The sequence below is a fragment of the Elaeis guineensis genome, chromosome 13 (assembly GCF_000442705.2).
Source record: "Elaeis guineensis isolate ETL-2024a chromosome 13, EG11, whole genome shotgun sequence".
NCBI lineage: Eukaryota > Viridiplantae > Streptophyta > Magnoliopsida > Arecales > Arecaceae > Elaeis > Elaeis guineensis.
This window is the reverse complement of record NC_026005.2, coordinates 9,733,868-9,750,680: the sequence shown is the minus strand read 5'-3', so window position 1 is coordinate 9,750,680 and position 16,813 is coordinate 9,733,868. Positions and strand designations below refer to the sequence as shown.

At 36.7% G+C, this 16,813-nt stretch overlaps 1 protein-coding gene across 9 annotated transcripts; it reads left to right on the top strand.

Annotated features, from left to right (window-relative positions):
• The first annotated feature begins 358 nt into the window (after positions 1-358).
• LOC105056565 (probable hexosyltransferase MUCI70) lies at positions 359-14,354 on the top strand. 9 transcript variants are annotated; one of them, XM_073247356.1, is made up of 8 exons: positions 359-641; positions 729-905; positions 3,583-3,633; positions 3,802-3,849; positions 7,879-8,234; positions 10,816-11,027; positions 11,315-11,840; positions 13,758-14,354. In XM_073247356.1, the coding sequence occupies exons 2-8, from the start codon at positions 806-808 to the stop codon at positions 13,830-13,832; spliced, it is 1,368 nt and encodes a 455-aa protein (XP_073103457.1). In that variant the 5' UTR covers positions 359-641; positions 729-805; the 3' UTR covers positions 13,833-14,354. The 9 variants fall into 9 exon arrangements, 8 of the variants coding, with proteins under 8 accessions (XP_073103457.1, XP_019710139.2, XP_073103458.1 ...); XR_012136197.1 differs by lacking the exon at positions 359-641 and having other exon boundaries at positions 729-918; positions 13,758-13,925; positions 14,017-14,354; XM_019854580.3 differs by lacking the exon at positions 359-641 and having other exon boundaries at positions 729-918; positions 11,315-11,571; positions 11,662-11,840.
• The last annotated feature ends 2,459 nt before the right edge of the window (positions 14,355-16,813 follow it).

Sequence of the window (16,813 nt, the reverse complement as noted above, 5' to 3'; positions counted from 1 at the left end):
GGGGACCCAGATACGTTATTCTATAAGCTCATTTTCTTCTCTCAAAACTCTGCTAAATTCTCCGTTCGAGCACTCCATTCTTGTTGAGGCAGAGAACTGACTTGAGCGTCGGAGGGTCTTGCCGGAGCAACCCCACCTCCGGTTTAGACTTCCTTTGCAGGTTCCGATGGCGACCGCGACTTCTCCGACTCCAGTTTCTCCGACGCAAGCAGATTTTTACATCATAAATCATAAAGATAGGGCTTATAAGAACCACACCTCCAAAATCTCCGATATAAATTGATCTGGACCAACCGCCAGCATTGCCGGAAGCGGCGTCATCTCTGAGCAATTTTACATTTAAACCCCTATAGATCTTAAAAATTGCACGTAGGCGGCGCACGAAAACGGGACTATGGTACGAGCCCTTCATGGCAAGAAGCTTGGAGAGAGAAGAACCGACTCCATCCGACCCTCTTCATCTTCTCTCTCTTCACATTTCAGTCTTTTCTCCAGATCCGATCTCCCGAATATCTTATCCCTTCCAAAACCTTAACCCTAACCCGACTCCAAAATCTTGGACCTCCAAAGCGTTCGGAGCTTGGATCAATGGCGCACGTTGCCGAATTCCCAGCTCCAGTTCGACGGTTTTGACAATTATTGTAGGAATTGCGCGATTTGTCCTTCATTCTTCGATGAATTGTTGGTATTTTTCAAGATTTTAACTCGAGTTTTCTTAACTTGTTCAGTGGTTCGAAATTCCTAATTTGAGCGATCCTGGAATGGCTTTCTACCGGCTCGGTGGCGAGTGGTCGCGGTCTCGCCGATGGAGACGGTTTGCTCGAGTCTGGATGCAGAGATGCCCCCTCTGGATATTCTCGCTCTGCTTGCTTTCTTTAATTTATTTCTCCTTCTTCGGTATAAAGGTCCAATTCCATGGTGAATTTCTGAAATCTTTTCTTATCGTACTTCTTGATTTTTTTTCAAAGGTTTATTTTTATCCAAAATGCAATTTTAATCGCTTAAATATTTCTTTTTATGTTTTCATTCGGTTTGTTTTTCAACATAATTCAAGACTGACTTGTGTGGGCTCAGCTATAATTGGATGTGCTTGAGTAGGCTGATTGTACCATCTCGTGTTTATTATCATAAAGTATAAAATATAGTTCAGGCAATCAAAAATATGGAGAAATGGACTGAAGAATTAAGATATCTCGAAATTTGAGATTCTTATTAATGTTTGTAGTTAAGATACCGACAGTGTAGTTGGGAGAAAATTGCCATTCAGGCCATTTGTTGAGGGGACAAAGTCCTATCTTTTTACTCATGAGATAATGATAAATAAGATTTTAAATCCCATGAGATTGGGGTGTCCTAATTTCTCTATGGAACGGAACATCCAATTGTCCTATTCCATCTTACTGGAAGCCCTCTGTAGGTATCTTCCATCTCTCTCATCTTCTTTTTTTTTTTCTTTCTTTTTCATTTTTTTTTTGTTCTTTTTCTTCTTTTCTTTCTTCCCTTTTTTTTCTTTTCTTTTTCCTTACCTTCCCTTCTTTCTTTTTTACTCTTCTTTTTTTTTTTTATCTCTTTGATTCTTTCTTTCTTTCCTTTTTCTTCTTCTTTTCTTCATTCTTTCCTTCTTTTCATTCTTTTTCTTCTTCCCTCATTTCTTTCTCTCCTTTTTCTTCTCCTTTCCTTTCATCTTTTTTTTCTTTTCTTAATCTTTCCTTCCTTTCTTTCTTTTCTTTCTTTCTTCTTTTTTTCTCATATGGATGGATTTTAGAGTTTTGACCACATACCAATCCTATTTCTTATAAGATCAGGATAGGATAGACGGGATGCCCCCTATTCCACCAAAACTTAAAATCTTGATGGTAAACATATTTTATATTTAATAATGTTAAAAGTTTGTAGCAGTGGCTTTCTAATTGTATCCATCACAACAAGAAATGGACAATGGATCAAGGGCCTGTTTGGCATTGTTCTTATTTTCTTTGCTTTTATTTCCCGACAAATTAGTGGAATACCATATGGAGATTCATGTCGGAGTCTTGGAGATAACATTTGTACAAAATCTTTGCGGTTCCTTGCTTTTATTTTCACTTTTCTGAAAGCAATAGATCTTTACTGCAAAAAGCCCTGAAGTTTTTTTCCTTTTTTGAGAAGTGCTCTCATGGGTTTTTAAATAATTTTAAAAAATAAAAGGGTTTTGTCATGCATATTCTTTCAGTCTAGTTCATTTTCTTCTAGATCTCTGAAAATAAAAATAGAAGCAAAAGCAATACTAAAGGGACCCTAAGTTTAGTAATCTAACATAACTTCATTTTCTATTTAAAAGCTTCAGCTTAATCTTAATTTATGGTCATGGTTTTCTCAACATATTATTAAATCAACCAGATTTGGCTAAAAACAGAAGTAAAAGCAAAACTCAAAGATCGCTGACTCAGAACCAGACTCCATATCGGCTAGCCAGCGGTATGAGTCAGTATGCCTCCATACTAAATCTGAACTGACATAGAAGCAAGGGATGAACCGAGGAAGAAAAGAGAGAAAAAGAGAGAGAGGGGAGGGAGGGGGAGGGATGGAAGGAACAGATGGCTGGTCGAGATGCTTGCAGTGGCCACTAGAGATCCGTGGAGGTCACTAGAGGACTACCGAGGCTTCCTAGGCTCTGCGGTCCTCTATGAGAGAAATTGAGAAGAGAGAGAGTGGAAGGCGGTGGCGAGGCTATCTGACGGCCCAAAACCGCCCCACGGCAGTCATAGGGGGGGTTTAGGATATCTGACGGCCACTCAGCGGCCTTCCGGTAGCCTCCCTACCGCCTTTCCCTCCCTCCTCTCCTCTCCCTTCCCCCCCTCTCTCTCTTCTCAGTCTCTCGCAGAGGACCGTAGAGATCCAAAGTCTCGATGCCCCTCCGACGGCTTCGGTGGGTTACCGCCAGTCTTCTCCTCTCCTTCCTTCCCCATCTCTCTTTCCTTATCCCTCGCTTCGTTTTCGCTGGCATTTCGAATCCAATGACCGAATTGCATCAATTAGCTGCCGATACGGTTAACCACTCAGTTTGGACCAGTTTGGCGAGCCATGGCAATACTAAAGGTACGCTAAGTTTAGTAATCTAACATAGATTCATTTTCTATTTAAAAGCTCTAGATTAATTTATGATCCTGGTTTTCTCAACATATTATTAAATCAACCAGATTTGGCTGAAGTTAAACTTATACTAAGCATATAAGACTGTTGATCTCCAATTTAAGCAAACCATTTAGAACTTTGAGAAGACCTTGGAGATTCAAGAAAATATTAATTCAATAAGATAATTGCGAGCATTAAAGTAAAACACAGAATCTAACCTTTCCCAAATTAGTAATTTGGTCACGACATGCTTTATCACCTGTGTATGCTTTATCACCTGTGTATGCCAAGTTAGGTGCGTATGGTTTTCTTTTTCAAGATATTTTTTTCTTGTTACATGCTCTTTGTTCTCTTATTTGTGAAAGTCTGTGATTTTGTAATGTGGAGTTTTTAGTGCCATTTGCAAGCTTTTTTTGTTATTTTTACTCATTACATTCATGTGGAAGAAATCTGATGTATTCTCATCAGGTTTGCGCCATGGGCAGGTGAATCAGGGAATTTTTTCTTCTAATGAAATTGGTAAGAGAAATTGGAGACATGCCCATGACTGCATAACTGTTAATTCTGTTTCAGTTCAGCATTCTTATATTGATGCTGAGTAAGAAGGTGTTTTAAGTGCATTAGCTTTGTAAAAGTTGGACTTGCTTTCCTACAATAAAATTAATGTTCCACATGCTAGTGCTGCAGGTGAACTGGAGTTCTCTAGACCTCCAAGAGCCAAATCTCGCAAGCATCGTAAGAGTTTTCCCTTAACCTTCTCTTGTTTTCTAAGCCTTTTGCTTCTCTTGTGTGTGCATGGTTGTCTGTAAGGGTGTCTTTGCCCTTTCCATAATATTTTTCATAATTTTTTCATATGAAATTTCTTTTTTAATCCAAGTGATACATACTTAGATCGTACTACTTAGTTTCTGGTTTAAATTCAATTGTTTATATGTGATAATTAATAGGTTTCATTGAAGATGGCATCTGTTATATGTTATTTTTGTGCCAGATATAACAAACTTATGTTACAGAGATTTTATTGTTGTCTTCCAGAATCAGACTATCCCCATTCTTCTTCTTCTTCATCTTCTTGTTTATACAGAACATCAGAAGAAAGGGTGTCAAGAGAAAGGGTTGGGTGGTATTACCTGAAAAGTTTGTTTGGGTGCATAGAGTCCAACAAAAAATAGTTACAAAAGAACTTACACAGAGGCACTTCCATGCTGTATGCTTAGGAACAGACGTAATTGCATAAAACTATAAACCACAATTAACTTTACCATTCAATGTGAGCTTCAACTTGTACTGCTATATTGTGTGCTATGTTCTGCTAATGGATAAGAGAGGGAAAAAATGGTGGGATGATGAAACCCTTTGTGTTTAAACTGCTCTGTGTTTATAATTGAATTCGACACCTAGATTGAAGTTTCTTTTCTTCTTTTTTAAAAAAAAGAGAGTGTAAAATCTATTCCTACTGCTGTCCCTTTAGGCTAATCTCAGCACATCACTTAATGATTCGAGTGCCTAGAGGTCCCTTCCATTCATGGCAAGTGCCAAAAGTATCAACACTTTGAACATCATTAAAGAAATTGAATCACCTACTACGAGATGTTGGTAGAGTGAAGTCAACAAAGTATTTTGATAAAGACCAGAAAACCTTTTTTACTTTCTATTTATTTTTTTTCTAGCCCTTTTTGTATTACACAGAATGGTTCCATATCCTTAGGCTGTGGTGGTTGTGAAATCACCTTGGAGAGAATCAGGAAAAGTTATTGTGGTTCTGTAGAAGTAATTGGCTTATTCCATAGGGTTCTGCAAGATAAGTGCCTTTTGGTATTTGGTTGGAGAAATAGGCAGGAGGGATAGGGGAAGGGGACAGAGTGAGCTCAATCCCTTTGGATTTAGTGATGATTTGAATTTTCGTCACAAAGATAAAATTACCATCACACTTTTTTGTGTACCGATGAATGGATAGAAACGATGAAGGGGGTCGTACAGTATTTGGCTAATGACATGGAAGGAGATAAATCTATTCCGCACCTCCCCATGGAGTAGACTTATCCCTGGAGTAGGAGGGATATCCCCTTATGCATCATAGTGAGGGAATAGGCTATCCTGTCGGGCCAATAGCTCCTAAGAATAGTTTATAACTGTTGTAACATTAACAGATTGTGGATTTCACTATCTTAAAAAGTAGGTTGCATGCCCAACCAAGCAGCTGCCTAAGGCAAATCAAGCCCCACATGCCCTGCCTTGTCTGCCGCTAAGCAGGCGCTTGGACGCTCATTGACGCTCAGGGGACCTCCCATGTCGGGCCCCTCGGCTGGTTTTAGGCAGGTCAGATTAGCTTGGGTCAGGTATTGATGATGGGAAGAAGAAAGATGAACAGTGGTGACCGGCATTCAAGGACTTTGCAGTCAATGACAAGCAGTGATCAGGAAGGTCACAGTCTTCTTCAAACCAATAGTGCTGGTGGGGGTTGCCATCATGAGCAGCAGCAGCTACCCTATAATTGGGGCTTCTTATTCTTCTTTTTATGTGTCTGGTTACTGGAACCAAAATAGTGTGGGTCGGGTTTGCCATCGTGAGCAGCAGCAGCTGCCCTACAGTTGAGGCTTCTTTTGTGTTTGGCATCGTAAGTTGCAGTTACTCTACTGTTGGGGGCTGGCATCGTGAGTTTCAGCTACTCTACGGTTGGGGCTGCTATTCTAGCTTTCCTTGGACTGCAAAGGGCCATTCAGAGTAGCAATGTTTGTAGCTAGTGTCATTGGAAGCAGCAACTGCTGACGATAGTAGTGGTGCTGCTGTGACATTGCTGTTAGTGGCGCTGCTGACACTGCTTTTGCTGGTGGTGGTTTTCCAAGGAATTTAGCATCTATTAGACTAAAAATAAAAAAAGAAAAAAAAATGAGGAGGAAGATTGGGAAGCAAATTGATATAGGCTATGGTCTCATTAATTTATTTATTAGCTTGTCATACTATTGCTTGCGTGCTTTTCACACTATTCTTCATTATTGTCTCATTTTTTAAAGTTTTCAAGATATCATATCATTTAGTAGTTCATGATAATATTAAATTTAATTCTTCTGATATTTTGAAAATTATCCTACTTTTAGATATGGTTACTACTTACTAATATATAAAACATTTTGCTGGTTGTTATTATCTTCTATATTTCAATGAATCTCCTCGTATTTATATTTCTTTTGTATTTTTTAATTCATGGGACTGCCTTGAACTTCAGGTGCCCACCTAGTGCCTAAGTGCCAGGCAGTCCCCTAGGCACTTGTCTCTTGTCTTCTTCTTTTTTTTAAATAATAACATTGGGCCTCACCAATGTGATTGTACTTATTGGTGTTCACAAACACTAGGATAGTTCATTCCTTCTTTAAGATCATGGTCATTCAGATGTTTTTGTTCATAATATATGGAAGATAATCTACATTCATCAATTATTCTCATTTAGAATGATGCCCGCTATCTAGAATAACATTAAAAGTACAGATGCATCTATTATCATATCTGGGTCCTCACGCCTATTGTTATTGTTGCTCTTCTTCTTGCCCTGTCTTCCTTTCTTTTTCTTTTTCTTTTCTTTTTTTTTTTTTTTGGCATAGGAAGGATCTCATGGACTTCTTTGCTTGTGTGTATAAGCAAATAGCGCTTACAGAATTATTTTTACTTGATAATTATGGTTGATATGGAGATCAACAGAAGGCCTAATTGTACGGATGCTTGTGGAGATTTACATAAAGTTCTAGTTTTCAACATTTGTGACATCTTTATACAATGATATCAAATGCTGTAGTTGAATATTGTGGGAAAATCCAAAATAACCCACTTGTCATACGAGATGGTTGTCTGGCCTGATTGGAGAGAAAAGGTAATATTGCATTTCATATACTGCATATCTTACTTCCATACGACATGCATAAGCAGTTGGTGTCTGGGCTGCCAGGGGTAAACATAGCACATATGAAGCTTTGAGGAGAATTTGGTTATGTGTTGCAACACATTAGCATGCATTTGGAAATTTATATGAATCATGCTTGGACATGCCTAAAAAACCTGACCAGAATTTGGTAAGGTTGGACACCAATTTTATTGCCAGTGTTGCAGTGCAGGAAGAAATTTGCAAACCTTTTGTTGGTTAGCATCCCTGGCCTATCTGTTCAGTGTTAGTTTTGCCATTCTTTGATTGTCTAATAGACAAAATGTTGAACCTGTAACTTGACTTCGTCGCCTTAAACATGGTATAGCAAAATGCCACGCACATGAATGTATGGAATAAATATAATGATAGTGATTATGGAAACAAATTTATTTAGTTAGTGACAGGTTTCAGGTACTTCTGGAGACTTCAAAAAGGTTATTTTTTTAAATTGAACTGAGCAGATAATTTAGTAGGACATTCCTGACTGATTTACAGAAATTTCCAGCACTGTGAGGGAGGTCTATTACTGAGAAAAAAAGATTTTGCAATATTGCAGAGCATGAATTTTTTAGTATGAAAGTGCTGTACTTTTAAGATCGAACAAGAAACAGCTCTAATCCAACCAGCTGCAGATTATTAAAATTTTCTTGTGCTATACAGAAACCGCAATCTTGCTTGTTGATCAAAGATTTTTTATATAGAATACTCTATGTTGAGATCTCTGTAGCCTCTTATTAATGTTTTTTCATTTTTATTACATGAATCTAAGGTTATGTAGGATTTTTTTTTTTCAATTAAACTAAAACTTATCCTCATGGCTACTTATTTTTATATGCTGAACATTTCAGATGTTCCATGTGAAGTTCGGTTTCTGGAGTCAGTTGATGACCTTGTGGAGCCAGAAAACTACATGAAGTTTGTACAATTTTCACTAACATACATCACTAAAGAGGAGATACCTGATGAGAACAATATATTTAAGCCTCAATTTGGTGGACATCAGACCCTTAAACAAAGAGAGAACTCATACTATGCTAGAAATCAAACACTTCATTGTGGTTTTGTCAAAGGACCCGAGGGATTCCCTAGCACCGGATTTGATTTGCATGAGAAGGACAAAGAATACATGGCTACTTGCAAAGTTGTGGTATCATCTTGCATTTTTGGAAGCTCTGATTTTTTGAGGAGACCAACAAAGAGTAAGGTGGGTATTTTTCTAATCCAAAGGCAACCTAATTCTTCATTTAGCATTGTTATATGTATGTATGTACATATGTATGTATATATGTATAAATTTATGGATGTCAATGCATGAATAAAGACCGATCTCATGGCTTCCCACATGTGAACGGTACATGTAGTTGAAGACCAAGAAATCCAGGGATGGACAACGATGTGCCAAATTTGCCATGTTATATTTTTCATACTGATCAATTTAACCATTATCACCTTTACATGCTTAGCTTCAGTATTGGTTTTTGAAATTTTTTAAGTCATAAAGTAGATACTTGGTTTATATTTTAATGTGTTAAAGCAGGATTACCATGTTCCCATCTATTGTTTGGTTCAACCTCTCATTTATCATTGATAACTATAATGTATTTTGAAAAAAAAAAATGTCTTCTTAAAAAAGTGTTATAAGAGATGGCAGAGTTGCTTTTGAAGGAACCCATAAGCTTGTGTGATGTTTCTGGTGTATATTATTTGATCAGAGTGCCATGAGTAAGGAAATCTGCCATATTGGTGATACTTCTAAGATTGTGAATGGAACATCACCACATTCTAGCAATATCCTCTCACCAAACAGTGAAAAGAACTTCTAAGGTGGCTTGCCATTGTTGGCTAGAGAGTTTTTATTACTCAAAACTTTTTCCACTCTTTGAAAAAATTTTGAAAGGATGTTGGCTTCCAGTTTATATCAGGTCTTCACCAATTATGGATTGGAAACCTCCAGTTAAATCTCAACATTATATTCTTCTACCACTTCACCATAACCATGAGGTGGTGGGTTGCCAAAGAAGCCAACATTGTAGTCAAACCTAGGATTACTAGGGAGGGAGACCTTCACCATGGACAATAGAAGAATTTTGCAACTTTAAGTCCAGTCACACTCCAATTCCCATCTCTAGGGAGGATGAAAGAATTTTACCTCTTCAAATATGCTGGTTGTCCAGACTATTTGTTCATTATCAACTCTAATCACAAATAGAAGGCTCTGTTTTAACTGTTTGAAACTTTGTTTTCATATGCTCCACATCACTTGGTGAAGTATAAAGTTCCAAAACATTCGCTCTCAAAGCAAGACCCAACCTGCCATGTTGAACTGCCTAAGCAACCCTGACAACATTAAGAAATACGACACTCTACATGCCACCTTATTGAGGAGAAGATGACTTGCTAACTTGCCATACTATAAACATATAAGTGAATTGTGCAAGTTGAGTGGTTTTGAAGTTATATGTTGGAAAGCTATTGATTCCGATCTTATTCCAATGTTTTTTTTTTTTTTTTTTTTAACACCCTAGAACTTCTCATCTTGGCTATCACAGCATCTTTCTTTTCTAATGTACGGATAGGAACTCTCAGATCACCATCTTCATGATTACCTGGAGAAGAAAAATGAAAAATCTTAGAAAAAGCACTTTAAAAAAATCCAGGTTTCAGATTCATTTCACCCTCTTCAGCTTGCTATTAGCTATCATAAAAGAATTCCTTCCTCCACCACCAATTAAAATACCTGCATATTTGATTTTGCAAACAAAACATTAAGCAGCACAATCTGTCCCAAAAATTTATCAGTCTTGTCCAACTTCCATGTAATAATGATTAGTCCATAACTATCAAGCATTTTGCTTCCAACAACATGGACTCTCTTCTAAGAAGTTCAATTTTGATTTCCAACTATCATATGGATTATATTTGGCCAAACAAATATTGTTATTTAATCTTTTTGAATACCTTATCTTTCATTATCCAAGCAACTTGTATGAGGTAGATGACCATGATAAACCATTAACTGGGCATCTGAACCTTCGTTTGCCATGGTGCATCCCAGGGAGCTGGGAAACGTCATTGAAATGTTGGTGTTTCTCCATGGTTTTAATGATTATTTCACACTTTCTTTTTAAGTTTCAAGATGCCTGTTTGCTGATTGATTTTTATCTTGTTTTTAGTTAGGTCAAGGGAATGTTTAATGTTTAAGAATGCTCATGTAGAATATGGAGTTTCTTCATTTCATTGGGTGCTTACCATTCTTCATTATTTTGTATTTAAAGCATTTTGCTTAGCTTATGTTATATTTGAGCTTGTTTAGTCAATCGATTTCATGCTTGATGCTGAAGGGGATTATCTCATGCTTGTTATCCATGTTATTATGAAGCCAATGGTTTTTATGAACTGGATAGGTTATTTGAAACTTTTTCAAATGTTAAAAGATGTTTCTATTCTTTTTTGTGCCTCAACAATCTTTGTAGAACAAGAGGATTTTTGAATGTATTGATTGCTTATGGAGTGAAATGCATAATTTTGTAACTTTTCCAAGGATATTGGTCTTTAAATTTTTGCACATATTACCAGGTTGCATATGTTTCACATTGAGATACCATCTTGGAAGGTGTTATGCTTCTTGATCTTCTTTTTTTTTTAAAAAAAGAAAGGAACTCCTTAATGTTATTTTATAGGAGAATAGGACCATGATTAGGCAAATTGTTGGTTGCAGAACAATTGTCTACTATAAGTTTTATGCCATTGGTTTAATGAATGTTACCAGTTTGTAAATGTTACAGATTCACACATATTCTAAGAAGAATGTATGCCTCGTGATGTTCTTAGATGAGCTAACATTGGCAAAACTTTCTTCAGAAGGACAAATACCTGATGACAATGGGTATATTGGTCTATGGAGAATAATTGTAGTGAAGAACTTACCATATGCAGATATGCGGAAGACTGGGAAGATTCCAAAATTTTTGTCCCACCGGCTTTTCCAATCTGCTAGGTAAGGCAAATTCCCAAGAACATTGTTCTGCATTCTGTGTTGTATAACATGTAAGTCATAGGATATTTATTTCTTACAAGTCAAATATTTCATATTTTAAAAAAAATGCATATAGAGGTATTAATTCTTACAAATCAACCTTAATGATTTTGTGTTCAGAAGTATATCAAATGCCAGCCATTCTACACTATGTTACTAACTATTAAGTTATCTTTCTTTTGCAATAGTTGATGTCTATTGTGCAAATGTTAGAAATGGGTTCTTTATATTGGAATTATCTATTCCAGGTATTCTATTTGGATTGATAGCAAAATGCGCCTTCAAGCTGATCCCCTGCTGATTCTTGAATACTTTTTATGGCGGAAGAGGTCAGAATATGCTATTTCAAACCACTATGACCGCCATTGTGTTTGGGAAGAAGTTCTCCAAAACAAGCGCTTGAATAAATACAACCATTCTGCCATTGATGAACAGTTTCGATTCTACCAGTCAGATGGTCTAATGAAGTTTAATGAGTCCGACCCTAGTTCTCCTCTTCCAAGTTGTCTGTGTCATTTTCATGTCTTAGTTGAACAAATTTTATCTTTTCCCTTGTCATCCTGTGATAGATTTTGTCATTACTGTGTTTTTGCAGATGTACCTGAAGGTTCCTTTATTGTGCGTGCACACACACCCATGTCTAATTTATTTTCGTGCCTTTGGTTTAATGAAGTGAACCAGTTTACCTCGCGTGATCAATTGAGCTTTGCATACACTTTCTTGAAGCTCAGAAGAATGAATCCTGGAAAATCATTTTTCCTAAACATGTTTAAGGTAATTGAAACAACCCATGGTAAGAGCTTTATCGTAATGAGGTTTTAAGTGCTCAAGTTTGGCCTGATTATTTATTCTCTAACTTATGACTTAAACTAACTTTTTGATTATTAAAGCATATTAATATAGTAAAACTACTAATTCTAGGGGATGGCGCTTTTATGCCATTACTTCCAGATAGGATGCCTATTTGCCATACTACTTTCATGCACTTCATGCAAGTGCAATTACCAACCTCATTCTTTTAAAGTTAGAAAACTTATTAAATTAGCACGAAAAGTTTACAATTTTTTTTTTAAATGTGCATCTGCATCTAGCTAAAGTATTGTGTATGATGTTGCTCAGATAATGTGACAAATTTGCAAGCTTCCTATTGGTGACTAAGATACAACTTCACCACCAACAAAGTGTAAAAAGCCTAGGTGTAGCCTTTATACAGAACAACAGCGATTGAAGGTCAAGAAAACCTGCCTTTAGAATTTTGATGATGGGGAAGCACACGACAATCAAGATTCTGAAAAGTTTTGGTCTAAATTAGAGGTTCGAGAGCTGACCTAACTAAAAATTAGTAAACAAGATTATGACAGGTGGAACAAGATTCTGAAACCATATATCCATAAAACTCATTTTGATACTTTAATGTTTCATCACTAAAACTCCTTTCGTAATCACAAAATAACTCATAAAGCCCTAATCTAGATGCTGAACTTCAGGAAATCTTCAATCAGGAATGAATCGGAACCATTAAATGTTGTGGCTGCAGTGTGCTTTCTAGATGTTGATAGCAGAAGGATGAAACCCTAAGGTACCACATTAGCTATCCACTTTCATGTTCAGCCCTCCGTCGTCTCAAACAGCAATTGGATGTGTTTGAATGATGGGATTCTCAACCTTTGAGGCCACCTGTAGTTTGCAAGGATCGTCAGTTGCTGTTGCACCAGTAACTTACGAGAAACCTTAAAAAATGGGTGCTTTCTCAAACTAGAATGTTAGATTATTTCTCTAGTGTTCGGTTTAAAGCATCAAACAGACAGCAGAGGCCTACCTTGGACAGATTCAGTTTCCATTTTCAACCAGCTTCATCTGGTTGATTAACGGTCCTATCCTCCATTGTTATACTAAAGGTGGAGTCTGGAATGGTTACCTGAATGAAAGTGTTCTGCTCCTCCTACCTTTCAGGTTTATAATGGAAAAATGATATACTTCTGCTTTCTGTTTTCAGCTTATCCATTTGTCTTTTTTTAAATTAAAAATGGTTACTGCAGACATTCTCAATTAGGTATTTTGATGATAATTTTCTTTTTCCCCTCTCTTTTTCCTTCTGTTGTTAAATGATTGTACTAGTACTCTATAACGGAATGAGAAAGAGGTCCAGATTCTTTATTCTGAATATGCAATGGGGACATCAAAGTGTTCGGTGTGACATATCTCTCAGTGGACCTACCATAATTCCATGCAGGTAGAGTAATGAATAGTAGATCCATTGCTGGATATGGTAGTTGATATGGCATATCTAGGGTAAACAATAAATGGAAAAAAAATGAAGGCAGCAATTATCCTTATTTCATTTAAATTATTCCAGTTGGAGCAACCCATTACTTTAAGAAAGACTCTTTATAAGCAATAAATTTGCAAGGATGCAGATAATTCTCTAATTGATATAATCCACTGGAGTGCTTTAGAAAATGGGAAGAATAAGCTCCATTTCCTTCTGTCTTTAGCAATCTGATCTAATGAATGAGGGCGAGAAGAGAATATATGAGTTACTACTTATTTCATTCTTGGGACTTTTTTGGACAGTACAACATTACTATTGCATTGTCATCATTAAATGATGGTGGGCTGAAAAGAAGTTCGTGATAGCACCAGTGATTGATTATTGAATCTTGTCTCCCCCTCTTTTCTTTTGTGTGACAGGACTGCGAACGGAGGGCAATAGCTAAATTGTTTCATCACAGGACAGAAGATTCACATCCTCCACCTGCTTCTTGATGGTGGATTTTTTTTTGAGAAATTCTTCTTGATAGAGGGATTTTATGACATATTGCTGTCAGATTCCAGCTTGGGTATCATGGGGATGGGCAGGTTACTTTGAGCTACCAGTTCTTCAGCTGCTCTTAGACAATCAGGCTGAAGTTCGCTGCAGTTTGATGTACCTGATTTGATTTATATGCAGAACTATGAAAGGAAAGCGTAAGGCTCTTCAGAGGACATTCAGGCTAGTCATCATTTGCAGTCTTGTAAGAGGTGTTATGTATCTGATTTTTTTTTTTTTTTCTTTCCTTCCTCTCTTAGCATCAAATTCACTGTATATCATTTCTCTGTCCAATTCAAATTTTATTGTACTTCTCATTCTTTGGTACTAACTATTTGTTACAAAAATCAACCACATTTTCCTAGGATGTTTCTGAAAATGTTGTAGAACAATTGATACGGTAGCAACTGCCTTACTTATTTTCACATTTGCAATGAAGAATACTCAATCTCATAAAACAACAGTGATGTTTCACAGCATGATGCTAAATTTAATCTTATCTGTGTGCATTAGACTGTGTTGGTTGTCTTAACTTGTACACGTGAAACAACTGACCGGACAAACAGTTCCTGGCTTGTATATTTGTTAAGCTAGAGACATTGTACCAGATCTGTACTGTACATTAGGTGCAAGTTTTTTCTTTTTCTCATTTTTCAATCATGGTCTGATTCGTGTACTTTCTGAGGCATCTATTCGGAAAGATACTGGGCAGCGAAGGATATGATATCATATAAAGTAGTGGGTTTTGCATAAAAAATTTCACTAAGATAAGAGTAAAATTAATTTCGTTTGCTAAGTAATACATATTCGCTAAGATCTTTCCTCGGCTGGGCTGGAAAATATCTGGGGATGGTTTGGGATTTCCATCAGCGCTAGAAGGTCTTGGTGAAGCTCTGCCCATCGACATGAGTAGATGCTGCAATCCTCCCTTCTTCTCGCCTTCTTTCTTCTATTCATTGTATTAAGCTGGTTGATGCCAGCGAGGGAAGTAAGATAAAAGAATCTTAATCTATGGAGCCATGAAATGGTAACTCAGAAAAGTCACTCTAGAAAGTCATCGGTCTTCCCCCATTAATGCTGCTTCATTATGTGGCACAATTAGAAATGCAGATATAAAGAGAGCAATAAGAACGCAACACACCAGCCTAGTGATTTTCTGAGTTGCATTTTTTAGTTACCAGAGCATGTTTGTAGTCTCAATCTATATATGTTGTTCTCAGATCATCTAACCAGGATGCAGTAATAAATCAACCAAAGTTACAGGAAGTTTTCACAACCGAGTACACGGCAGTTTTGATATGTCAAATAGCGTATTTTTTTTAAAAAAAAAAAGTAAAAAATAAACAAATAGAACAAAGTGATTCAAATTTAATTACACTTGCATCACTTTGATCCCAAAGAAATAAGAGAGCAAGCACGTCAGAAATTTCGGACTAATAAGTTTGATTCATGGAGCGATTGAAATCTCCTCTAAAATGCTAGCCATCAGATTATCAAAACATCTAGATTAATTAAAGGTAGACAAATCTCTGATTGTGACCCATTAGCCATAGAAATCGTCTCTTGTTGCAACAAATCCAAATAGAAAGGTCCGATATTCAAACTTGATTTTGAAAAGGCCTTCGATAGGATTAGTTGGCCTTTCCTACTATCTCTTCTGGCTGCAAGGGGCTTTGGTTTGAAGTGGTGTTCATGGATTAAGAGCATTCGTTGTCACCAATAACAAATGGAGATCCTCTGAATTGGATTCAAGTCAAACTGAGCCTTAAGGAAGGGGATCCACTTTCATCAATGCTACTACCGGATCTTCTTGGAAGAGTTCTCAAAGTTGTAGCTTCAAACAATCTGATCAATGGTATTGGGCCAAAAGAAACAACGAGAGATATCTTATATATACAGTATGCAGAGATGATACATTGCTAATGTGTAACACCAACCAACAACATACCTGAAACATGAAATTCATCTATATGCTTATGAATTAGCAACTGACTTAAAAATTAGTTTTGATTCCTCCCTGAAGCTGATCCTAGAACCCAATTCGGAGAAAACATCCCATTGAATATGGCGGCAATTTTTCAATAATTCTTGAGTTCAATCAGAAAAATTAGCCCATCCAATACACCTGACATAGTGACATGGAAATGAAACCTAATAGGGATCTTTAAAGTAAGAGAGTGCTATATATTCCTTAGCAATGGAGGAACATGGTCATACTTCGCTAAAACAAACTGAAAAATGCCTCTATCAGAAAAGTTAAAAGTATTCAGTTGGCTATTATTTTCACACTAGAATTTTTTAACAACAGAAACCTTGAAGGAAAGGAAGATACAAGGTACGCAAAGTTATCCCCAAAATAATAGTGTGGAAAGATTGGTGAAAGAAGCATCCACTAAATATTCACAAGCAACTTGGGACAGTTTAATCACAGCTGTATGCTCGGCAATCTAGAAAGAGAGAAATATGAGGATTTTTTGGTTTGAAGCTGTCACGCCCTAAATGCGGGACATAACACGGCCATGCTATCAAGACATGGAGCCCACGATAACACGAAGTCAATCCATCATAATCATCTAAAATCCATCAAATAAAAAGATTCAATTCCATTATTCATCAAATAATCGAACCAATATTGGTTCAGAGCATCTAAATCCGAAAGCAAGTACCAACCTGAATCTCAACATTCATAAATAATTATAAATTCGTAATTATAAAATAAACCAAACTTCTGCTACCAAATTTTCAAGCTTGCTATGCAGATCTTCAAGCCTGGATTCTTTTTACCAATCCTAACCTTATTTCTCTGTCAAACAAAAAGAAAATAAAAAGAATATGAGTTACACTAGCCCAGTAAGTAGAACTTACGCTTCCTTATCGGATCAAACATAAATTTTTCATGATAATACAATATTTAGAAAATAACAGATAATACAAAATA